Source organism: Sorex araneus, chromosome 4 (genome assembly GCF_027595985.1).
Source record: "Sorex araneus isolate mSorAra2 chromosome 4, mSorAra2.pri, whole genome shotgun sequence".
Lineage (NCBI taxonomy): Eukaryota > Metazoa > Chordata > Mammalia > Eulipotyphla > Soricidae > Sorex > Sorex araneus.
Window position 1 is genome coordinate 119,951,891 of NC_073305.1, and position 26,400 is coordinate 119,978,290.

The following is a 26,400-nucleotide window of genomic DNA, read 5'->3' on the forward strand; positions in this document are numbered from 1 at the left end:
TGATAACCAGAGATAGCACCTATTCTAACAATTGCAAATTTCATTGTCTTAAACATTTTTTTTGTCAGGTTTGTAGACCTTAGTATGAGTATCTGCAGAATAGGTAGTGCATAGTTTTCTTCAGTTTAGGTACAATTGGCATCATCAAGAGTCAATCTGATGTAAAATCCAGTTAGGAAACCAGATTTTCACTCTTCTTATTTTCTTTTCACTCCATGATAGTGTTCAACAACATATAAAATGCAAAAATCTTTCTAATATGCCCTATTATATCACATGTTTAAAATATTTCAGACTGTTCACTGAAAATATATTTCCTTTCTCATGAAATATTCTTGTTAGTACCATGTGGGTTAAAAATGAGTTGAAAATGATTTTATAATACTTGATAGGATAGCTCTTTGAATACATATTTATTAACTTGTAATAGAGTGGAATTAAGTCAGTGTGTAATAGGACGAGGTGAAGCCAGGCATTTTTTTAGAATTTTGACTAACCCAACAAAATATTTCAATGAAATCTTTATTCCAACCTCAGTCATGATATTGTGTAAGAAAATGAAGCATGAATAAGGGACGTAAAGAATCCACCAATGACTGGAGACAGGGTTTTCTTTACATTGTCTAATAGACTCGTTTATTATTTTAAGCTGGTAAAAAGAGACTTATGATTCGTGTTGAAGAAAGAGATATTTGTGCTTGATACATTGAAGACACTGTTCAAAAGCAGTTTGTCCTTATAAAAGGATGACCCCTGTATTAATTCTTAGGCAAGGAGGGACAAATTCAACCAACAAAAAGCACATCTCGCCCCGAGTTCCCCATGATTCCGCCACATATAGCAAAAAAATACACATCAGTAATTTATTTGAACATGCACATCAGCGAGTAGCACAGTTCTAGGCTACCCAGGAAACAAAAGGGAGATTATCAGCATTACCTAAATTAAAAAGAGAGGTGAATTACACCATTTTAATTGTCTTAAAAACACGGATAAGAGGAGCAATTAAAATATAGTCCTAAATAGTACTAGCTAATGTAGATTACATAAGTATACAATATGATTCAACTAATAGTGCTCTGACAAGCATAAACCACCAGTTCTCGTAAACAAGGCCAGGTCAATTGCCGAGAAAATGTTAGATTCAGACGTAATAAAAAGTACTTTTATTTCAGTACTGAATGCAAAACACAAGTCAAGTGTGAAGACAGTGTTCTAAAAAAGGTGGCTCTGTTAAAGCAAGGAGGCCATTTCCTTTTGCATTTTTAAAATTTTTTGAATTCTCAGTTTGACATTTGCTTTCTCTACCTTTCCTCCCCTGAGCACTAATTTATCAAAAGAAAGTATTTCAAGGTGCAAGTTTTACATTCTTATTGTTTTACCATTCCATCTCTTTCTGGAAGAGAGTATTACAATCAGCATTACAATGTTAATTCTTTAACTCTGAATATCTGTTTCACATACATGTATTTAAAAATCATAATGTTAATTGGGAAAAGAAACCTACAAACAAGAGTGATGTACTCATACACTTCCTATTGTGCTGTGTGTCTTTCCCATCCCTTCTCCCCTTTCCCTGTAAAGAGCTGTAAAAAATTTAAGGCAGATGAGGTATATTGCTGAAGAAAAAAGTTATTTTTGAAAAAAAACTCAAAAAAACTTTTATTCTGCCCTTCTACTCAAGAAAGACTACTCAACTATAAATCTAGAGCTAGAAAAAAGCAGGAAAGACACCGTTTGCATGTACCATACTATGTCTTCTATTTCTAGAATGGCTTTTTGTTAATTTAATTTTAATAGAAAAAATAAGCACCTTAAGCTATGAACAAGAAAAGAACTTCATTATTAGTGAGTCTAGAATCCAAAAGGAATTAAGAACACTCACTCAACTCTTTCACTCATTCTCACAAAGGCCAATGCTACTGATTAGAATTGTAAAGTGCTGTACTTAGTATAAACACTTGTATACACTGCAGACACTGAAAAATAACCCTCAAGCACATTGTGTTATAGTTCCAAAAATATATTTACAGTCTATTACAAAGATTACAAATGGAAGTGTCTAGGTGACTTATTATGCTAATTAAAATTACTTTACAGATTATTTTTCCTCAGGGACAAAAACATTTTAGTGAAATTAAAATGATTTTTCTAGTCAATCAAAAAAATAAATTAAAATATCAAATAACACTGTACAGTGAGTTAAAAGAAAAAAAAAGATAGGGAAGGTTTTGGGAAGCAATCCATTTGAGTTTTTCTATAGCCATCTTTGGTCCTAAATGTGGGAAAACACATTGTGTAGCACTGAAAATACCTGTTCTTTTGTGATGCTCTGCAAGTAAAATAGAAAAATATAGTGCATTTTTAATGTATCCAGAGCTCACTACAGAGAAATGTGTGTACAAAACAAGACAGTATAAATAAAATTTACAAGTTTTACAAAGAAACATTTACAGATTTTGCTTCTGTTATTTGTTTGTTTGTGGATGCCCACATTATCAAACAAGACCAATTATGACTGATCCCTGGGATCTTTTTCTATTAAAATCATTATAAACAGCCCAATTCTCTTTGGAAGTACAACAGTTCAATTCTGGGGTAGTTCATGATTTTCAAAACTTTTGAAAGCATTACTCACAATATGTATACATTCCTGAAATATCTATAAAGACACATTTAATTATTGCTTATGAAAGTTTACACAGTAATCAAATAATATGATTTAATAAATAAAGCTTAAGAAAAGAAAAGCCAGTTCCTTTACCTCTCCCTTAGATGGTAAAACGTCCTTTTTCATCTAACAAGCTTCTCACATCAGCGTTCACAAATAAAAGGCTATTTTTCAGAACTGCAATAGTGATATTCTGTGCAGCAATTTGTTTTGGAAAGGTGAAAATTGTGAACTGCCCCTTTTAGCATGCTTCAGAGTTTCTAATATAAAACTTAATTCTTTCCTTTTGTATTTGGACTGCATTAAACAGAATAGGTTATAAAATTTATGTTAACTAGTTCTCAAATTTCCTAATGTCAGGATACTGAAAACAAAAAGATGTGCTCAGATAAAATTTTAGATAACACTGGATAGTTTTTGCTTTCAGAGACTCGTCTTCATCAGTCTTTGATGAATTGCCTCATATTTTTAAATATAGTCGTAAGCCTACAATTTGAGTTTATTTTAATTAAATTCTGTCTAGTAAAATCATTCTATAAACAATCTGTTAAAAGTGCCTTATAGTATTTATGGATCATTATTGCTTTTTTTTCATTGAAAAGATAGTTTGTTGTCTGATTTTTACAAAAAAATTTCTTGTTAAAAAATATCAGAGCTCTTGGCAACTTGCATTTTCTTGACTACCTGCCAATTAGCAAACAATAGTATAAACAGTACTAATTAAACAAAACAAAATGGCACAAAAAAAGGATACCAATGTTCTGACAGATATATCTTCTTTCATGCTCTGTGTGTGTATGTGTGCACGCATGTGTGTGTGTGTGTGTGTGTGTGTGCATGTCTCTGTGTGTTTGAGTGTGTGTGTGTTTTAAATTTGAGATTCTTGTAAAGGTACCCAGTGTAATAAGTAATGTGTCATCAATTAACACTAAAAAGTTTCAAAGCTATAAACAACTTTCTAAAACAAAGTCCTTATGAAGAATAAACACAAATGATCTTAAAAAGGAATAGTCGGAAATCACATATTTAAGGAAAATATTTCATTGATTTAACAATAAGTCATGATTTTATTTGACAAATATATTCTTTCTTAAATTCTTTATGTACATTTTAAAAAGTCTATAAGATAAAAAGGAGGTTAGAGAGCTCAAGGTGTTTGGATGTTTTTCAGGTAGTACTTTGTTTATTGTCACTGCTGTTTTCCTGGCCACCAGTGGTGGATCCTAAATTCCCTTTTTTTTTTTTTAATGTATTCTGGTGGCACTTAGGAGTTCAAGTCTATAGGTGCTTCTTAATTTTTCTCTTCACTGCATGAAGGACCCAGGACATCATCTGTCTTCTAGCAGCATTCTATGCATATACTGAAAGCCAGTACTGTTCTCTTGCAGTCCAAAATCTCCCTCATAAGGGAGAAATGCTTATCACACTTGGATACCAGTTCCATGTAAATGTAGCATTTGTGCTCTCATAGTCTGAATGCTGCTCATAATTTTCTTCTGATGGCCAACAAGTGTGATCCCTAAACTCATCACATCCCTGAAAAAGACAAATACATTTTTTGTTAGTTACCTTATGAATAATTTCTTTGTCACCAAACTATCAACTCTTTAAATAACATATTTGTCATCGATGAACAGCTCTTATCTTAGTCTTCTAAGGTATGACGATCATATTCCTGCCATTGGTTAGACTAATGATCTATACCAACATCTACCTTTGTAAAGTAAGAACTGCTCAGTTTCTCAACTTGTTATAAATTATTTTAAACCTCAATTGAAATTTTGCATAAGAAATAAGAAGCCCTTAAATTATTATTAAATATAAATAATAAAGAAAATTTTACTTGAAATTTTTTTTACGGTATTTGGAAATAAACCCAGAGTTCATGCAAACAAACATGTACTTTGCTAGTGAGTCATATTGCTGGTCCAAAGTTCTGTATTTTTAAACCCTAAATTAAGTTAAAATTTTAATTATTGAAACAGGGTACTGCATCAATATAATATTGGTCTTTAGTAAACTGAGAATCACCAATAACAATACAACATTTTTTACTGATTTTAATCATTGTATAGAAATTCTAAACTATTATTGATTGCATACTTAACCCTAGTTTAGTTATAATTTACATTAAAATACCTTTTAATAGTATAATACTTACATTTAATATCTTGAATTTGACATAAGCTAACCATATCTGTATGCAGTTTACCTTGAAGATAGATTAGATTGATTGAGCAAAGTAGATGGAGCTTAGTTTATTTATAAGCAGCTAAAATCACCAACAGTATAGTGCTAGAATATTTCATAGTCTTTGCCAGTTAATAAGACCTTGAAAAACACAGTTTTTTCAGGGGTATAAACTGAATTGAGGACAGGGGAGGGCAGGGGAGAATTATGTCCAATCTACCTATGTGGTGACAAGAAAACCAAACGAGGCAGTATTTATAATTTAACACAGTTTAAAATCATATACATGTTGAGAATACCTAATTACCGGCATTCCTCTCATGTAAAAAAAAAAGAGTGAGCCCTCTCTAGAGTACATAAAGAAAACCCAGTTAACAGAACCTCGATAATTTTTTTCCATCTTTAAACATATTGATGAAGAACCACATAATCCATAAGAGTTATGGGGCAGACATGAAAACTGAGGTTCTGAGATATTAGATTTTTCAAGGCCACACAATCAGTGATTGTGTGGGAGGAAAAGGAATTTAATTCTCTCTATTCCATTTTATACAATCAAAAAAGTTGTTCTCATCAGGTCCTTCTCCAGGTTTAAAAGAAAAAAATCAATCACACGCTTTCCAAATAAATTAAACTTTAAATTATGGTTAATTGAGTTAAACTTCTTTAACTTTATAAAAAGGAATCATATTGGTTATCATTATGCACTTGGATATCTGTAAGATTATAAATAACTAATATATACATGATAAAAGAAAAGTTTGCAATGGAGAAAGGCTCCCCAGAGAATAATAACAAAAAGTATGAAATAATTAATGAAAGAGTAAGTATGGTTGGATAGTATATATAACATTGATTATGGAGAACTAATTCGTCATTATTTAGCTAGCTGAATCAGTTTAGGAAAGAATGAAACCATTATCTGAGCATTAGCCTGCTGTTTGTAAAACAACTGACTTCCAAAACACAATTTTTTAGTAATACAGGACTATATACTATATACTACTTTAAATAAGACAGGACAGTAAAACAATTATGTGTAAAACAAATGGCTGTATTTAAATGAGACTTTAATGACTTAAGGTTCAAAGGCCTACAAAGTATAGAGACTTTCAGAATATGAACTCATTAAGGAAAAGTCTTCCTCCCTGAATTTGTAGTTCAGATCACTTACTATACAGATAGTGGCCTAACATATAAAACGGGGTTGCACATTGAAAAATCCTTAAATAAAATTTTATAAGCTTAATCTTACTCAATAGTCATCCTGGCCACTGATTCAAGGGAGTTGTAGCCAGCCGCTGTGAAGTTATCTTTATATCTTTCCATTTTAATAGCTTGTAGCCATTCTCCAACTGAACAAAAGGTAGTGAAGTCTGGAGTGTTTTGATCCAAAAGAGGGCTTATTGGCCTAGAAAAGATTGAAAAATGTAAAATAAGTTTTCTCAAGAACTATCAAACAAAGACTATCTTGGCTCATAGCAAGATAATTATAATTTTCATAACTATATAAAATATAATTGTATATATAAAATTATATAAAATTAATAATTATCATAATTATATAAAGAATAAAACTGCCTATATTTATCAATACACATAATAAAAGACATGTTAACAAACATCTGATATATTCAGATAACTGATAAAATTCCAAAATGTATATCTTGCTGAGATTTCATGACAGTCTGTCTTCCATGGATTTTAGAAAATCCACTCAAGTTTTTAATAAATAAGTATTTGTTATTTTGCTAATAAAAAACTAACAGGGTAGAATCAGCACCTTCAGCTATGAAGTGATTTGTTCAGACAAGATTGCTACTGAGAGCACTGTACTTGCTCTGAAGTAATGGTATCTTGTGAGCAACTTTGTATGTTCATATACTTTCACAAAGGCCCAACTACTACTACAAACCAGGGTATCAAATTATCTGGCAGCTGAAGTTAAATAACTCCTAAAATGCATTCAGTGGAGCAAGCCATGTACAAAAAATGAAAGGAGGTACTCTGGACTTCTACTGGGTATACCACCTTCATTATATACTGGATTACTTTTATGAACTTTAACTTCACTGAAGCATTTTACTAATTATTTCAAAGTAAAACAAAAATGATGATATGTGGATAATAAAAATATATAAAATGGAACAAAAATATGAAATTCTACCCAATGACAAAAATCCATTTTATGCAAGTTTCTTAGAGAGTCAGAGAAAACTGTAACTTTTAAGAAAATAAACAGTAATACTTAACAGGTCTCTTATGCACCGATTTCATTAAGGCTAGGCATCTGAAAATTTAAAAAATCTTCACTGGAGTCATAATTTATCACAAGTATCACATTGCAACGGGATGGACCAGAGAAGCACAATACTTCATATGGATATTCGGATTTCTCCTTGATTACATTCATTTAGATATTTCTTACCTACTACATGTTCCCAGGGGTGTTTTCAGACTATTTGGATTCCTAATCATTTTGTCTAGAATTCCAACAATTTGTTCAAACTTTGGCCTTTCAGCGCGCTCCTTCTGCCAACAATCTAGCATCAGCTGGTGCAGACCAGCTGGGCAGTCCATAGGTGCAGGCAAACGATAACCTTCTTCTATTGCTTTAATAACCTAATAACCAAGAGGACATGAAAGTACCACTTACAAAAGTTCATTATAATAAGAGGACTTACACTGTAGGCAAAATTTTTTATTCAGATAAGTGTGAAATATATTGCTTTGCAAGACTTATTCCCCCCTCCCCAAACAACCATGTACATTAAGAATATTATCAAGGGGTATATTAAAATGTAGGAAATGATGACATTTTCTGGTTAATTCAGCAAGAGGGAGAGCAATTAAGTTCACCCAGGGTGCAATAGATGGAAAGAAATTTAATGTCAACCCAGAAGCTCTCAGAATGAATGCTATAGAAGGATTTTATTTATATGGAACTGTGAATAAATTTTACTTTTCTTAGACTTCAAATGATACTTTTAAATCAGATATCAAATTTGTGAATCTTTTATAACAGAAATACATTTAAGCATGCTGTTATTTAAATTATATAAAGCTTATGCACTTATGAACATAGAATTATGACAGAGAGTGGTGTGCTAGAACCAGTTTATATTGGTTTACAAGGGCAGTTTTCTCACTTTCCATCTCCAAGTTCAGAATGAAATCCAAAATGGGTGTATGAGACTGAGAGAAGGGTTATACAAGAAAATTGGGGAAGGTTACAAATCTGTACTTTCCCACTCATAGTTCTGATTGTGAAACATTATTAGTACATCACCCACTGTCTACATACCTAATAATAGAATAAGACAGTATTTATGTATAATTTTGAATGTTTATGAAATATAAACCTCCATACCATTTATACTTGTATATAAGAAATCTAAACAATACTTATTCAGATTTGTTTAAATTTATATGGAAAAACAAATCTGAAGAATTAACAATTGTTATAGATCTGGGGCCAGTTGCATTAGTACAGCGTGTAGGGTGTTTGCCTTGCAACTGACAAATTGGGTTTGATTCATGATGACCCATATGGTCTCGTGAATCTACCAGGGGTGATCTCTGAGCACAGAACTAGGAGTAACCCCTGAGCGCAGCCAGATGTTGTCCCAAAAACGAAACAGAAAAAGGAAATGAAAGAAAGAAAGTCACAATCTGAGCAGCACAGAGAAATTAAAGTAGTTAAGCAACACAGATAAGTCTGTTAAAAGTTTCAAATAACTTTCAAGGAGGATTAACAATTCTTTGTTACTGACTGAAAGGATGGCAGTAAAAAAGGAAAAACATTACTCAAAAATCAAAAAGAAATAATCTTGAAATTTTGAAAAACATAGGTCAAAATTAGGCAGATAAAAGTGCTAGCTTGGGGCTGGAGCAATAGCACAGCGGGTAGGGCGTCTGCCTTGCACGCGGTCGACCCGAGTTCAATTCCCAGCATCCCATATGGTCCCCTGAGCACCACCAGGGGTAATTCCTGAGTGCAGAGCCAGGAGTAACCCCTGTGCATCGCTGGGTGTGACCCAAAAAGCAAAAAAAAAAAAAAAAAAAAGTGCTAGCTCAACGTATATCTCATGATAATTCAATAAAAGAAAATAAAATTTTAAAAAGCTACCTTTAGGGTAACTAAGCAATTGTAAAGTAGGTTAGGCTCTTGCTCTGCTAGCAACTACCCTGGTTCAATCCCCAGCACCCCAAATTGTTCCTCCAAGTCCCCAGGTGTAACCCTTGAGCACAGATCCAGGAATAATCCCTGAAAACAGCCAGGTGACCCTCTTTCATAGAAAAAAAATAGTTCTTTATATTTTGATTAACTTCATATTTGCGATTATCAGGACTTAAGTATGTTTACATTCAAGAAGAACACATTAATGTATACAGGGTTGTAGTCTGGTACAAAAAAGCTGGTATCAACACACTTGAAGGGAAAACTGTGAAAAGATTCCTTTTTAAAAAGAAAATTTGCGTATTCAAGTGGATAATTTGTGGGGTTATTTTCCCCCGTGGGTTGAGGGAGGACCTGGAGATGTTAAGGAATTTTTGTTTTCTCTGATCTCAGGGATCATTTCTGGTGGGCTGAGGAGAAAATATGGACTGTCTGAGACTGAATCTGGTCAGCCAGGTGCAAATTAAGTACCTTATCAGCTATAATATCATTCTGGTCTCCCGCAAGTGGATAGCTTAAAAGGTAAAGTTTATGTATTTAATTATAGTAATTTTCAACAAGTATTTAAGTAAAAAAAAATCCTTAACCCAAATTCTCTTCTGAACACTAGGTTGCATGTCCTGTACCATCGATACTTTCAAAATTGTATCAGATACTTTAAGATTACTAATACTCCAAACCTTTAATGTTTCAATTAATGGTGCCTGTTGTAACCCCAGCTAGAAAGCTGAAATGAAAATGGACTCAACTGTTCCATGTTTGATAATCAATTAGCATTTCATGACAATGTGCCTTCCTAAGTATGATAAATGTTTAAATGCTGGAAGTATTTTCTATATATGCACGCCTACACATATCCTGGCAGTGATGATGACATTTCCCCATACTTAACTCTTTACAATGCAATACAATTTTTTTTCATATTATGTGTCTTTTATTAGGTGATTTATTTGAGTAACAATAATTATGAGGAAAATAACTTAGCCTAAATGACCTTAATCCATTTCCGTGCTAAATGCTAATAAAGGCCACATTGCAAGAATTTTCTTTAAATCCTATTATGACACTATTACTACAATTATTGCTTATCACTAGAAATAGTGCCCTGAAAATCCCATTAAAAAGCTGTATGTCATATAAACATACACAAATTGTAACTCTACAAAGATAATAAATATATATATATTTTATATTACATCAAGGCTAAGACCTGATGCAATATAATATATACATGAATTTTTGTATCTTTGTATTACATGGCAGAATCTCCTGCCCTTGCATCAGGCTGTCTTCACTGGGGCCCCTCAGAGGGGGTGGGTTGAATCTCCCTCCCTGCCCCAAGCAGAGCCCCAGCAGCCAAAAACCTCCAAAACCCAGCCACAGCCATGCTCAAGGCCACTATTCCTATGCTTGGATGAGACTCACGCATGAAGGAACTGGCAGAGGATCCCAGGTATGAGGGACCTGGGGCTGAGATCTCCAAGTCTGCTGGGATCAGGATGGGGACTCTTCCACCCAGATTCCCATTTTCCAGTAGCTTGGCAGCCATACCCACAAATTGCCCCCGGTGCTGTAATCCCATCAATGGTCAAGATCCAGAGACTATAAAACAAAGCTCCCAGAAGAGAGTGATGCAGAATCTCACATGGCAGAGCCTGGCAAGCTACCCGTGCCATATTGGATATGCCCAGAACAGTAATAATAATGGGACTTATTCCCCTCACCCTTAACGTCATGGGGACAAACGAAGACATTACTGATGTCCACTCAAACAAATATATTACATTACATCAGTGAATCACCTTATCACTGTCAACCCATTGTTTATTGATTTGCTCAAGTGGCGCCAGTAACATCTCCATTTGTCCCAGCCCTGAGATTTTAGCAGCCTCTCCTTACTCATCTTTCCCAACAATTGGAGGCTCTTTCAAGGTCAAGGGAATGAGACCTGTTACTTTTACTGTATTTGGCATATCAAATATGCCACAGGGAGCTTGCCCTGCTCATCTGTGATTATATTGCATATAATGTAATATATATATATATACATATATGTGTGTGTATATAGGAGGAATGAAATTTTAAAGTATTGTGCATGTAAAGGTTTTTATGTGACTTTGTATAACATTACTGAGACACAAATACTCTTGGATTCCAAAGTGCTAGATGCTAAAGGATTTGGAAAAACTAAATTAATTCATAAACTGTGAAAAGATGCTTTGTTCTTTAAACAGAGATTCAAGCTGAGAATAATTAATGTCTAAAATACTGCATACCACAAATTACCAAATGATAAATCAGGATTCTGTTTTCACTGGTGGAAAGACTGCCATCTTTATGCTTGAGACAATATATTTGAATATCTGTAGTATATTTTCTAATTTGATAGAACTATTGCATGCTCATAATCTTAGGAGAGTCATTATTTTCTAACTAATGGGTTAGTTCTACCTCCTAACCTATATTTCTGTATCTTGTCTTCTGAAATCCTGAAAGGAATAAAACAGTAGAAGGACATTCCTTTTCTTTCTTTCCTTTACACTATCTTTTAAAATGTAAATCAAGATCTTACACAATATTCTCAAATAGACCTTTAAGCCTTCCTCATACCTTTAGAACTATTTAGCTTTGAACACAATATAGTCTTAACTCTTTGTGCCAAGGAATAAAGCACAGTATAATTAAATGCTTCTTACAAGAATGACAATTAATGAACTCTTGTAGTTGTCCCATTACACTATAGAAATTTGATGATTTCCAGGAGCTGGAGAGAAAGTACAGCAGAGAGATGCTTGCCTTGCACAAGAAGACCTGCGTTTGTTTCCTGGCACCACACATGGTCCTCTATGTCTGCCAAGAGTGATCCCTATGTAGACGCAGGACTAAGCCCTGAGCACAGCCGGGTGTGACCCAACACCAATCCCCAGGAAAATAAAGAAATTTGGTTATTTGTTTTATAGCAGCAAATACAATATTTATCTCAACGCAGATTAAAACTTTTAGTTCTGACATATATGGTGACGTACACATCTCTAAGGCTCTCCAATCCAGCATAACATTTAAAATAGAGATGCAGATTGAGAATGGACATTGAACCCTGACCTTTTCATTATAATTATCCCCTTACAGGAGCATTAGAGGTATTTGTTTGGAATTCTAGAGAATTCTGAACCAGCTTAATCCAACTAACACTCTTTGAGGATGAACAGGCTAAGAGGTGTAATTCAGGCACAAACTGAATCTTGAGGTTCTGTAGTTTTACTTTAGTTACTACATTGTATTTCCAGTTGGGAAAACAAAAGTTTCTGCAAATAGTTATAGGTGCATTAGAAACAAGAAGATACTTGCAGGATATCTGAAATTTTTCTTCATAAAAGTTTAGGTAATTTCATTAAGTATATTTAAAGAAATATTCTGTCTATGAAAATATAAGAAAACCCTTGTGTTTGCTTGTCTAGGTATAGCCTTATTCCATAAATAAAAGTAAAAAAAAATACATTCATAGGTATTTTACTACTAGAACATTCCCAGTTCCAGAAATTGATAGGAACAAATTTCATTTAAAAAAAAAAAGAACACAATAGGCTGCAATTGTTATAGGTGTATAAAGCTATATAAAAAAATAAGATTACCCTTTTAATTAAGGGGGAGGGTATGTAAAAGTCTGTGACATGACTTATGATAAAGAAAGCAGGATGCTAGCTAAATGGCTTCTGTTCACTGCTTATATCTATTAATTTTATTGACCCCTCCACAATGAGACACATTTTTGTACAATTAAGTAATTGTGAATATTATTTACAGGATACAACAAAGGTTTTAAAAAACAAATGCAATATTAAAAAAACACAAATATTTATCTTGATTTTTTAAAAAAGAGCAAAGTTTTGTTACTTTAAAAAAATAGAACTTAGCATTTAATTAGAAATATATTTAGTTATAAACATATAAATAGCTTTAATGTTATATTTTAAACATATATCTTATATGTTTTATATCTTTATGAAAGCTTATGACTTTGTATTAATAAAATCATTTATTAATCTCACTTAAGAAACAACTTGAATTCTTGAAATAAAATGTATATATGACATTTTAAAAATTTAATAATTTGAAAAAAATTATTTGGATTATTACATAAATTAATTAAAAAGGTTTCTGTCAATATGAAATAAAAAAATTCAATTCATGTAACATTTAAAATTTAAAAAACATTTAATATGACATACAAAGATTTGTCTTTAAAAGGCCATTATTCAAAAGCAATAAACATCTAAAGATTATTAACAGAAATGCATGTTTAAAATATCTGAAAATGCTAATCCTCAATTAATAGTAAATAATCAGATCTGTTTCCATTTCATTCCATTTCATTGAAAACTCTAGCTATAGGCACATGCAAACTTTTAGTGAATGAACTGATAATCTATTTGGGTGTGAGTGTGAATAATTTTTCCCATGTTTTATTTACTGAGATTGATTTTTCTTCATCGACTTCACAAGACCTTTTTTTAATTTATTTAGAATAATTAAAATAATTAATATTCAGCCAAGAATTTGGGAACTATTTTATAAACATACCTACCCATATATGTCCTACTTTTATGATGTCATTTGAAAAGTTAAGACATATTACATTCAACATTATAGAACTGTCAGAAACCTTTACAAATTCCTTGGTAATTAAACTTAAGAAAGTATAAAACAAATTCCTTCACTTTGTATATAAATCTAGACTAATTAATAAAAATTAATGTCTGAAATCTGATGAAGCAACTTTCCGAGTAAAACATATGTACAGATTTCCATATGTATGAAGGGGCTTACAGAGCTTAAGTATTCTGTGAACAATTGCTAGAGACTCTAAGGAAAGTGAAATGATTTTTTATCTGAATAAATTATTTCAAATAATCCATTTTCATCATTTGCATACTGATAATTGCACAGGTAATTGTTTAACTGACATGTTGTATCATCCTCTAAGAGGAATTTAGTATCAATTTCACCATAACAGTGAGCTGTGTAGGTAATTTCTTAGTAATGCACAAATGTCCAACTTTACAAAAACATACTTTCGAGTAAAAACCTTGCTCAATAATGTCAGACCTTTAAGTAAAAAATGTGCTCAATTTTCTAGGTCCAGACTAAATGTAACTGTAGGTATAATGACTATTATTTTTCTCTCTAAAAAATTTTAATTACATATATGTGGCATTATCATCTTTTTAAAAGCCATATTTACAAACTTTTAAATCATTTAAAATGAAGGTTTATTTCTTCCATGCCATTTCTATTTGTTTTTAGAAGTTAAGTGAACTTTGAATTTTAGTCATCTTATATTCTTGTCATTCCTTTATGTTTGAATATAGTACAGAAGGAAGGTGTCAAAAGAAATGAAACTCTACTGAGTATCTAGGGAATGTAAATATTTCTCTTTCTGTGCCCCAAGGATTTGTTTGCCCACATTTTGACAGTCCATAAAATCTTTGACACTGAGACCTGTCAAATATTAACAACTTTGCTGCTGCCAAACGGACTCATCATTTAGACTTATATCTTTGAAAAACAAAAGTAAAAACAAAATAAAAAATTAAGTTTCATGCCCTGAACTAAAAATAGCAACATATTGAATCAATTTAAAAACCTCTGCCTTTTGAAAGGCTGTGAAATTTGCATTTAATGCAGACATTTGCAGAAAAATGTACCCAGAATCACCTTACAAACAGACAATCTGACATGCATTGTCTGGAAACAACTATTCATGAGTTCTAAGGTATAGAACCTGACATGGGAAGTACCAAAGTTAAAAATAAAGACTGATTAATTATAACAATGTTCATTTCTTTAACTTATAAAATAAAAACTTTTATTGCTATCTATGCTTACTTACAATACCTGAAGAATTGCCTACACCAATAAATTTTGCTAGTCACATACTTTTTCAAAATGGTAACGTAGAATTTGTTCAAGCATTATTTTGTAAATCTTGTGATATAGCCTCATTTGTATTGCTTCCAAAAATACATCAATCTGAACTCAACCTTCATTTCAAATCATAATCAACTCGTGTATATCTGTCAGAAGTCTCCTTAATAGCATCACCTTGGTAGGCTCCAGGAACCTGAACTAAAATTTTGCTTTCACTCCTTATGCACCATCTTGGAAAATTCACTTAGCAGCGATGAATAAAGGTATTCTCCAAATTTCTATTTCAGAGCTGGGTATCTTCCTAGATTTTGCATATTTGATCTAACATTTATTTGCATTTTTAATATATTGAGTTAGAACGTTTCAGTATTTGAAAGGTTTGTCTCCAAAATGTTCAAATCACAACATTAAATCTAGTACAAATAAGTTTTCACTTGCACTTAGGTCACATGATTTTCTAAAGTATCATTTGGGATAAGAAGGGCAAGACTGTCATCTCCTATAACTCTGTGTTTTAGGTCTTAGAATGTTCTCGTGGCAACAAATATACATGTAATAAATACATCTTAAAGAATTTCCCAAGGATACTCCCCTTGTGACTAATATTATAAAACATCACCATGAAACACTTAACAATATTGATCATAAAATATAAACTTCCTCCTGAAATTAAAATTTAATGAAATCATTCAATAGATAATTTAAATAGATTCTCTCAGGAAAAAAACAAACAAACATAAGCTTCAAGATTAAAAACAAAAATCACAACCTTCCTTCCTCTCCCTTATGCAAGTTGTTCTTTTACTCATGTGATTTTTTTTCAGGAGAGTTTTGTGAGCAGAGCTCCATTATCTTTATTAAGAAAGAAAATCTTTTGTAGTTTTCTATTATGTTCAGAGAATTTAAAATTAAAAACAAAATTAAAAAGACAAAGCACGTCCTCAAGTGAGAAACAATTAAAATTACTTGAACACTAACCTATAGTAATTAATGTTGTATTGTATATCCATAATTGTTGAAAACTAGGCAAACTTTCTTGATAATCTTGATTATATAAAAGTTTCTTCTGAGTAACCCATTACTTACATGTTCCAATAATAATAGACATTAATGCATAAGGTAATTTTTGTTTAAACAGTGGTGACACCTACATCTTGATTTGACATGTCCCAGTAAGGTCTTTCTCCATACGACATAACTTCCCACATGACAATTCCATAGCTCCATACGTCACTGGCTGATGTGAATTTCCGGTACTGGATAGCTTCAGGTGCAGTCCACCTCACTGGAATTTTCCCACCCTGTTATAATGAAAATGATATTTTCAATATGCATGATGATTCTGAATAATTTATAACAGCACCATTAATTTTCAGTTAAACATATGACATCTGATTTTGAATCTAACTATATTGAAAGCTACTAATTCATTTTCTAAAATATTATTACATATTTTTATTTTTAAAACAATTTAATGGGATTTATGTCATGTTAGGACAAATGAGGAGTTAAAGGACCATGCTAAATTAGAGAGAATAACTATGAAAATAGAACGAAATATGGGTTTATTAGTTAAATCCTAATATTACTCTCTTCTAATCTCACAAAAAATGTATCACAGTTTATTCTCTCTTAAAATCTTTATCGAGGGCCCAGAAGAATAGTGCAATAGTTTAGAATTTTGCCTTTCAAGTCTATGGTCAGGAGTTAAATGTGGACCTGGATTGTCACGTGCACTGAGCACCATCCTGGCAACTCTGTTCTTTGAGTCTGATAATTCTGAAATCTTTGATCTCTGAACCTGAAATCAATTTCTAGACTGCAGTTCTGTATGTGTAAACAACTGGAGTGTGACGCTTGGCGAACACCACAATGAAAAAAGATGTTTAAGCACTGTACTGATCTCCAGAGATCATACAACTGGAACACGCATGAACCAGCTAAAGAGTGCAACACCAGTGCACGCACTGAAATGTAAACTGCAGTGAGAACCATGGTTGAGGGTCTTGAGACCTCTGCTCATCACCATAATAGTATCAACAACAACAACAACAACAAATAAAAGAGGAAGTTAGAGATATTAAACGTATTTATTTAAAATGTGATAATAAAGACTGGGGAAATAGTATAAAGAATTGGCCAATCTGGAAGTGATGGCTGATCTCCAGGTGTAGCTAGCCCTATTCGCCCTGAGCACTGCCAGGGAGAATTTAGAGGCCCAGAGAACTTAGAGACCCCTTGAGAACTGCTCAAGTAGTTCTGGTGGGTCCTGGTACTTCGAAGCAGGAGAAAGATGACAGCCTGAGGTATGGCACTGAAATTCTGAACCCATTGGCTGAGTATTACTGGGTGTGGTCCTGGAGCTCTCTGAGCACCATTTGAGAGTCCTCAAATAAATAAATGTACAAAATATGGTGAATGCATTTTCTGTTATAACTACACAGGCTATACTAATTGTATATTATTCTACATGTTTGCACTTGATTTGTATTAACATCATCATTGTTAGAATTCAAGATAAACTTAGATTAGAAAATTGTATTAGATAACTAATACAAGATATTTCATCTGTTAGTTTACAACATTTCAGACTGGGAAAATCCAAAGCTTTTTGCTAATTTTTGTAACATTTCTTCTCTTAAATAAAATGTGAATGATAATTAAATTTAATGTGAATGGTAAATGCAATTTTCACATAATAAAATATAACAACTTAGATCTGAGATCAATTTGCCTCTTAGCTCCTGTTTAGTTTGCATTGTTAAATCCTTTCTCAGGAGGAAAATATTGGAGATTTACAGAGGTGTAGAAATAAGAATTTTTCTTACAGTAGTTGTATAGACAGCTTCAGGATCATCCTCTATAACCCTGGATAGGCCAAAATCTGACACTTTACAAACAAGATTGCTGTTGACAAGAATATTGCGAGCAGCAAGGTCCCTGTGAACATATCCCATATCAGCCAAATATCTCATTCCGGCAGCAATTCCTCTCAGCATTCCGACGAGTTGAATGACTGTAAATTGTCCATCATGTTTCTGCCGAAGACAAAATAAAGGCCAGTTAACTGAAAGTTGAAAGTCAAAAGACATCATCATGAAAAGTCATTAGCAACTGTATAATAGATAATGTTATTTATAGCAGGAATTGTACAACAAGAATTATAAAATAATGTTCTATATCATGACTTTTCTATATAATATATAAACATTGTGAAAATTACAACCGGTGATTTAACTGAGAGTACCATTTTAGTAAATAATCATTTTTATAAGATTAATGTATTAGTTGATGACATTTCAAATTGAGAAAATCCAAAAACATACACTAAGTTTTCAGAGAACGAAATATCTAAAAAACAGTTTTCTGCTAGGTAATGTTTTTCACATATGCCCAAAACATTAAATGATCTGAAATTATACAAAGGGTTAAAGGCAATTAAAGATTTTTTTCTCAAAATGGTTAAAAAAAAAAGCAAATGAAATAAAGTGTTCTGCACAAACAATAAGGAACTAAGAAGTTAAAAAAAATACTAGCTGATTTTGTTTTCAGCATATTCTTTTCCTAATTTTGCTATTCTGAGGAATATTTATTGCAACAAAGAGTCCCTAAAATAGAACAGCTAGCAAGTGAGAACACTTTTACAATGGATTAGCCACCAGAAATTTCTAATCCACTTTACATTCCAAGTTTTTTTTCAAATTGAATTACAAACACATAAAGTACATTGGTTTAGTAAACAATCTCGCTAAGTGAGCCTTTCTTCTAGTGAGTTAATAGTTACGATATTATGAAAATGCAGCAAAAAAATTTATCTGAATGCTCTGACTTTTTATAAATCAAGGTTATATGTATCATTCTATTTTATGAATGATAACTTTGTTTGTCCTCTTATTCTTCACATTATTTTCTCTTTCCCATTAAAAAAAGCTAACACAGTTCAGATTTCTTTTTTTTGACTTTTTGGGTCACACCTGGCAATGCACAGGGGTTACTTCTGGCTCATGCACTCAGGAATTAACACCTGGCAGAGCTCAAGGGACCAAATGAGATGCTGAGAATCAACCCGGGTTGGCCTAGTGCAAGGCAAATGTCTTACCCGCTGTCCTATCACTCCAGTCCCATAGTTCAGATTCTTAAGTGATAAGACTTTGAGAATAAAAAATGCATGTTTACACATTTATAATTTCTTATTTATAAAAACTGCACATTATTAATTTTAACATGTTAATACCTCCACATTTTATGTTTGATATTAACATAATAATGTGATAGAAGTGATTCTGTAAAACAGAGTTAGGATCACTGTACCCTTAAAGAATGGTTATCTCCTTTTTAACTTTTCTCTGTATTACCATCGTGTTTAACCAAAATTTTACTGAAAAAGTAAAATGTATTCAAATTTTGGGGACTTCTGGTATTCCCTATCCTTGAGGTAAAATATTAACAGAAATTGTTTATCACCTAAGTTCTCAACAGTGATTCTAATTCCAAAGGGCACTCTGAATATTTTCTTGTTATAAACTACATTTTCCTGACTTATTCAGTTCTAGAATCTCAGATCCTACATTGCAAGATAGACTTCATAAAATTATATATTAGCAGTAGAATATAGTTTGAAGGAAGTGTGATTTTGTTACTTACCCTGAGAAATGCATCTAGAGCTCCATTTTCCATGAATTCTATGACAATCATGACTGGCTTTCCTAAAATTAAATATATAAATATGCATATCTATACACATGCATATATAAAAATAAAACAAAAACCCAGAAATTACACCCTAAACTTCAAGGTGGTGCCTTTTCTTATTCCAAATAGAACACACTCCTGAAAGACAGAGTGGGCAGGCAGTGAGCCTTCAAGTGTTTTTCTAGGAATGCAGCTAAGCTCAAAGAACCATCAAATGTTTGTTTCGAATATTGTCATGATTCATAAATTTAAACAATAAATCACTGTGTGTTATGACTCCTGCTTTGTTAATAGAGCTCAGAGAATGACATGGGACTAACAATTAACATTATGGCTTCTGAAGTTAACAGAAATCTATTAGTCACTCCATGTAGTAGCTTTCCTCTTTAACTCTAGTCCTACTTAATTTATCCTTTTTTACTATTTTGTTTGTTTTGGAGCAAACCCAGCAGTGCTCAGGCTTGCTCCTGCCTTTGCGCATAATTATCACTCCTGGTACGGTGTAGGGGGACCATATGGGGTACTAGGAATTGAACCCAGGGAGGCTGTGTGCAAGGCAAGTGCCTTACCTGCTGTATTGTATCTCTGGCCCCATGAACTTTTTCTCTGAAACCAAAGAAGCATTATTTTAAGCAGTTACACCCCCTGCCCCAATGAAAAATTCCCATTCCATTTAGAATGTACTCATAATTTGACTTGATTATGTATATCGTACAGTCTCACTTTTACAAATAAAAATAAAATTAGTATCTACCTCTCGTAACAACCCCTTCCAAATGGACAACATTCGGGTGGTCAAACTGCCCCATGATACTTGCTTCACACAAAAAGTCTCTTCTTTGTTTCTCTGTGTAACCGACTTTCAGGGTTTTGATGGCTACAGCAACATCTCTTTTCCCTGGGAGCTTCAGTCGACCACTGCAGACTTCTCCAAATTCTCCTGAAGTAACAGAAAAGCGCAGAGTCTCAATTTCAGAAATAGCTTTTTTTCTCAAAATAAAATAAAGAGCATTTGTTAAAAGCACTTTTGAGCTTTTCTAAACTACATGCTACCCAAGCGCCGTTTTAATTTTAATTTTATTTTAGTCACTGTGACCTACAAAACTATTAATGATAGGATTCCATACATAAAATAATTCAGCACAACATCCACCACATTATTTTCTTGGCTCCTCCAAGGTCCTAGTGTCCCCCCTCTCACCCTTTGGTAAACTTCACCTACTGAAGACTGGTTCTCAGTTTTTGTTGCCTTTGGGCTTTTGCAATTTCCCCACTATGTTCCTTTATATCCCGCATCCGATCGTTCTCTGCCTGTCCCTCCCCAAGTTTTATTTTTTAACCTGGATTAACAAACCATTTCAGAAATAACATTTAGATTTGAAATATACTGTCTACGAAAGCTTGAAGGCACATTAGCAAATGCCATGGTATACACTGATATGCCTTTAAAATTTGAGAAGCAAATATTTCCTAGAGATTTAAAATCCATGACCTCATAGAAATTACATCTGCTGCTTTTAAGGACTTGGTTTTCCAAATGCACAATTATTATCAAAATGTCCTGTATATCCAGAAAACTTTTAAAAAATACGCCATACATAATAATTTGGTCATGGATTTAAGTAGTACAGTGGCTCTATAAGGTAAATGCAAGAGAACAAGATACAACTGAAGGGCGTGGGGGCTGGGAGGAGAGCTTAGCTTTCAGAGGCACAAGCTTTGCATACCCTAGAACTTGAGTTTGAAACCTGGTACCGGATGACCCTCTGAGCAGTGTTGGGTGTATCCTGGAGATCCCCGAGCACCACTAGGTGTGGCCATAAAGGTCCTCCCTGGTGATCCCTGGCACCACAGCGTACAAGCAGCAGTGCTGAACCTTCCGACCCTGGCACTGAACCCCTCAGCCTGTTTCTTTGAGCCCCTGTAAGTTGCTTGAGATTGCTCCCAACAAAAAAAGAAAAAATTAGCAAAAATACGGTAAATCAAGTAAGAGGAGATGCGTGTTCAAGTAAAATTCAGCAACATTACATTTTTTTTTTACTTTGAAGTCAATTGTTCGCAGTATTAGGAACGCTCACATGTGCAGACAAGTAGAGCCCTGAGATATATATCCAGCCCCTAGTTTTTCCTTTTCCAATGCTAAGTCATATCTTGAGTCTCCATACTTGAGGTAACACAGGCCAGAACAATTATGGAACAGCATGAAATAGAATAGCACATCAGAAATCTAACAAAAAAAGATACGCAGATTCATTGTGCCCCATGCTTTTTTTTTTACTTTTTTTTTCTTTGAGATTTCATAAACAAGCACAGCCTCATTGCTTCTAACAGTTCAGGTAAATGCAAAAGTACTATACTTGAGGTATAATTATTTGCCTGTCATTATGATGTATGACTTTCGATCCTGGCTAAATGGAACAGCTAAACAAGGAAGCTACAACAGCCTTACCTGCACCGATCACACGCTCAATTTTAATACAGGAGGCATCTAGCTCCTTGGCGAACTGATGGACAGCTCTATTTGGGTCCTCATAGGTTTCAGGGTCAATGTAGGTTTTGGTGCCTGGAAATTTAACTGTAATGATGTAAGAAAGCATGACTGTGATGAAGCAAAGCACTTATTGTGCAGTCAGCCCAGGAATTTCATTATGCAGAGTGCTCCTTGGAACAGTGAACTTGCTTCCACATCACCTGATTCACAGCAGTTTTAACAGACTACTTCAGTCTGCTGGCGTATAGGTATTATCTGCAAGCTTCTATAGGTAACATGGGATCCAGCTCATAGGTTACTAACTGAATTGCTTTTCCAGTAAATCAACAAAAGACATCACCAAAATGCTCTGACATGAGTCTTATCAGACTGGAGGTTTAATTAAATTCACCACTATCATGGCATAGTTCATGCCTTACTGAGGTTTGTAATAGACTTGGAAACACATTTGTAAATCTATCAGTCAGTCAATCAATCAAGTTAATACACTGGGAAAAGAAGACATTTCATTTACAGGTAGCCTACTATACTGACATCAATATTAAAAACATTTAGACATCTTACTTATTCTTTTGATTTATTTTTTAAAGACCAACCACCGTTGACATATACATAAAATTAATACAAGATGTGAGGGACTACTATCACAGAGTAAGAGAGAAATATACTAAAGACACAGTTTCATCTTCACCTTGAAGGGCAACGGAGGCCAAATATACAAAGTGCAGAATAAAGTTAGAAAATTTACAAGATTCCTGGGATCTGCTAACCATGTATGACAGCAATTTGAAAGAGGAATGGTTCATATGATTTTCAGTTATAAGGCTCAATAAAGAGGTAGCCAATATGCCTCTCAGGAAAGGTAGTCAAAATTCAAACAACATTGAATCATCTTAAAAGTTAAAATCTTAAAATGCACCCAGAAGCATGCAGGTAACAGATAATGTTATGTCAACTTTAAATCAAATTTAATTACAATGATGTATTTCAATGCTAATCATTTAGTTAGACAGAGATAAGTCAGATAGGCATATTTGGTTAAATGAATGCAAGGAAAAGAATTACACTATATCCTCAAAAAAAACCTTTATTGTTTTTAACAAAGCCACCAAACAATCTTTTCATTAAATCTTACTATTTGGAGAACAATATAATTCTTCATGTATTACACTGCAGCCTAACTGTGCTTATGTCATTACATTAAATTAAAATTATATTTAAAAAATAAACACATAACAAACAAAAAGAAGCAGAATGTATAAAGGAAAATGGGATTTAAAAATCTTGATTTATTCTGCTGTAGTTGTGTATCCAAAATTGATTGTCTTAAACAATTATTGTTGCAGTTTATAAAACTGACAGATGCTCATTTGTTACTAAAGCTGAACATGAAAAAAAACACAAGAAGAAAAGAGAGAGGGGATAGAAAGAGAAAAGAGAGAAGAAGGAGTACAGGGAAGAGGGGCGGGGAAGAGAAAAAGAGAGAAGGGAAGAAAACAATAGGTTAACCTCCTAGATTGGCAGGCAGATGGAGAATGAGCCATCTTCTCCCTTTTTATTTTTTTCCTTCTTTCTTTTCTTGTTTATTTGGTTTTGTTTTCTGATAAGGGAGCTAGATTGGAGGTAACCTTCTGCATCTCAAATGGATCTCTGATGGTTCTTTATTCATGCTGTCATAAAACATTTTGACAGGCTAGAGCAATTTTGGCACAAAAACATGAAATACTGCCCAACTTGGATTCGAAGATGTTGTTTGAAGAAATGGTAGGAGGAAACAAAATGTAAATTAGAATTGCTTCACTAAATTCCTCCATTGTGTTTATATCTTTAAATGTAGCACTTGGGGCCATGGGAAGTTGAGGGTACCTGACATAAATGACTCGACAGCCTATTAAATTCAGTGCTCTAAAAGCTAAAGTTAAATAGTTGCTTTCATGTTTCTGCAAAAATTCAATCTGGATTCTTAGCACCTAAGAAAATTGACTACATATATATTCAAGGAATAAAAGGACACCAACTTGTAAATAGCTTGTGACCATCGTGTTATACTTTATATATTTTGGGTAAACTCATAAAGTCAAATGAAATGTCTGGATCTTGTCATCTGACAAGTAAAGTTATCATTATAAAAAAGGTAGTTAAAAATATCAAGTATTTACCAGGTTAGAATATGCTTTCCATTATTCATTTAAAACTAGAGATTTTAAATAAGGAAAATTCTAATGTAATTTTCATAAATTCCACCCAATATCGACAACAGTGTCTATCTTAATAGTATGAACTCTTGTGTTTTAATATATCATTTATATGCTCATTAATGTTAAATATCTTAAAACCATCAGTGAAATTTTACTATAGAGACAAAAACTTATCTTGACTACGATAACAAGTAAAACATGCAATTATATTTTTTTGTTCTGAATACAAACTGGATGTCAAATGTAAAAAAAACAAAAGGCACCATCAAAACATTAAAACTGACTCATGAGTATTAAACATAATGCTATATAAATGTTAAAGATAAGGCATGTTTCCATCTACCCTCTCTATTACCTACATGCTAAAAGCACTATATCTCAGATATACTCAATAAAGTGAAAGTAATGCTATTAAAGTAATATCAATTGATTCTGACATCAAATTATTTCCATATAAGTAGAATCAGGGACTCCAGGAATGAGTTTTATGTCTTTCTCTCCTTCTCTTCCCTCCAAATTATACATGCATAGGACTGGAGCGATAGCACAGGAGGCAGGAAGTTTGCCTTGCATGCAGCTGACCCGAGTTTGAATCCTCTGTCCCTCTCAGAGAGTTCGCAAGCTACCTGTGGTGTATTCAATATGCCAAAAACAGTAACAACAAGTCTCACAATGGAGACATTACTGGTGCCTGCTTGAGCAAATCGATGAACAACGAGACGACAGTGCTACTGTGCATACATATGTTATTTTAAACTTATTTATTTTGGGCCACTCCAGGTGGTGCTCAGAGCATACTCCTAGCTCTGCACTCAGAGCCACTCTTGGCAAGCTCAAGGGACCATATTTGGGATTGAACCTGGGTCAGCCACATGCAAGGCAAGTACCCTACCTGCTGTACTATTCCTCAGGACCCTAAAATTTATTTTAAGATATATTTATTTTATTTTTGGTCTATACCTAGTAGGGTTTATGGTCTGTTTCTGGATCTCTGTTCAGAGTCACACCTGATGGTGCTCAGAGAACCATTTAGTGAGTGCTGCTGATCAAATTGGGAATGGATGCATATAAGGTAAGTCTCTTAAATCCTGCACTTATTTTCTGGCCCACCAACATATAAATATATTTAAAAGTAGCTTTTCATTAATTTATTTTGTGGTTTGGGGCCACATCTAGCAGTGCACAGGGCTTACTCCTACATCTGCACTCAGGGATCACTCCTGCAGGGCCTGCGGGATTCCTTGGATCAAATCCAACTGGACTGGCTGTGTGTAAGGCAAGTGCCCTACCACTGTGCTATCACTACTGGCCATTTAAGTAGATTTCAGTTTAGGGACATAAATTTTGATCCTCTCCTTTCTGTCTAGGGATGTGTTAAAAATGCTGTCTTATGTAATACAAGATTTAAGAAAGTAACTTTCGATTTTGGGGTACAAATTCTAGCTATAAACTCTATGTCTCTCTTATAAATGAGATTTGCTATAGGCAGAAAAAGTCCTTTTGGATTAACAAAAGAAAGTGCAACATTAACAGGTATCAACTTGGAGAGAAAATGCCAGAATCAGATGTTTTTACTCAGAATTAGGAGTAGACTCAACTTTTGTGAGACATGATCTTTTGAAAATATGGGACAACCATCAAGGGGAAAGAAGAAATATCTTTCTAGCTCGAATTATGCTGCAAATTTGCTAGGGCTCTCTCTGAACCTCAGGGATATAGATACCTCTGGCCATGCACTTTATATAATTTTCAGTATCTTACATACTCTTTCTGCCTTCAGGTATTGCAATTTTATAATTTCATAATCAATTTGAATGTGTATTGGGTAAAATAATTTCTTTAGAAAACTGAGGTGAAGTAAATGTTCAAAAAATTAACATAAAATGAAGAAATTTAGGAATAATAATTATAGTGTCTAATACTGAGACTTAACTACACAGATTTTGATTGATGCTTGCATGTTTATAAATTTAGGACAGACCCCTAACAATATAAGTTTGGATAGTGACATAAAATTTTTATAGAGGTACAAAAATGTAATATTTTGACA

General features: G+C 33.3%; 1 protein-coding gene across 5 annotated transcripts in view; it reads right to left on the reverse strand.

Moving 5' to 3' along the window:
- Positions 1 to 508: 508 nt before the first annotated feature.
- The window catches only part of EPHA7 (EPH receptor A7), a 184,892-nt gene continuing 159,000 nt past the window's right edge, over positions 509 to 26,400 (reverse strand). For 2 of the 5 annotated variants that reach the window (XM_055134583.1, XM_004605675.2), the window contains exons 10-17: positions 22,111 to 22,224; positions 20,416 to 20,601; positions 19,614 to 19,675; positions 17,798 to 18,007; positions 16,121 to 16,270; positions 7,290 to 7,483; positions 6,117 to 6,272; positions 509 to 4,207 (exon numbers count right to left, since the gene is read on the reverse strand). In XM_055134583.1, coding sequence (XP_054990558.1) covers positions 4,093 to 4,207; positions 6,117 to 6,272; positions 7,290 to 7,483; positions 16,121 to 16,270; positions 17,798 to 18,007; positions 19,614 to 19,675; positions 20,416 to 20,601; positions 22,111 to 22,224 — 1,187 coding nt within the window. In that variant the 3' untranslated portion in view covers positions 509 to 4,092. Of the gene's footprint in view, positions 4,208 to 6,116; positions 6,273 to 7,289; positions 7,484 to 16,120; positions 16,271 to 17,797; positions 18,008 to 19,613; positions 19,676 to 20,415; positions 20,602 to 22,110; positions 22,237 to 22,509; positions 23,535 to 26,400 lie in introns of those variants that run through there. The other 3 variants (XM_004605676.2, XM_004605674.2, XM_055134584.1) reach the window with 2 other exon arrangements.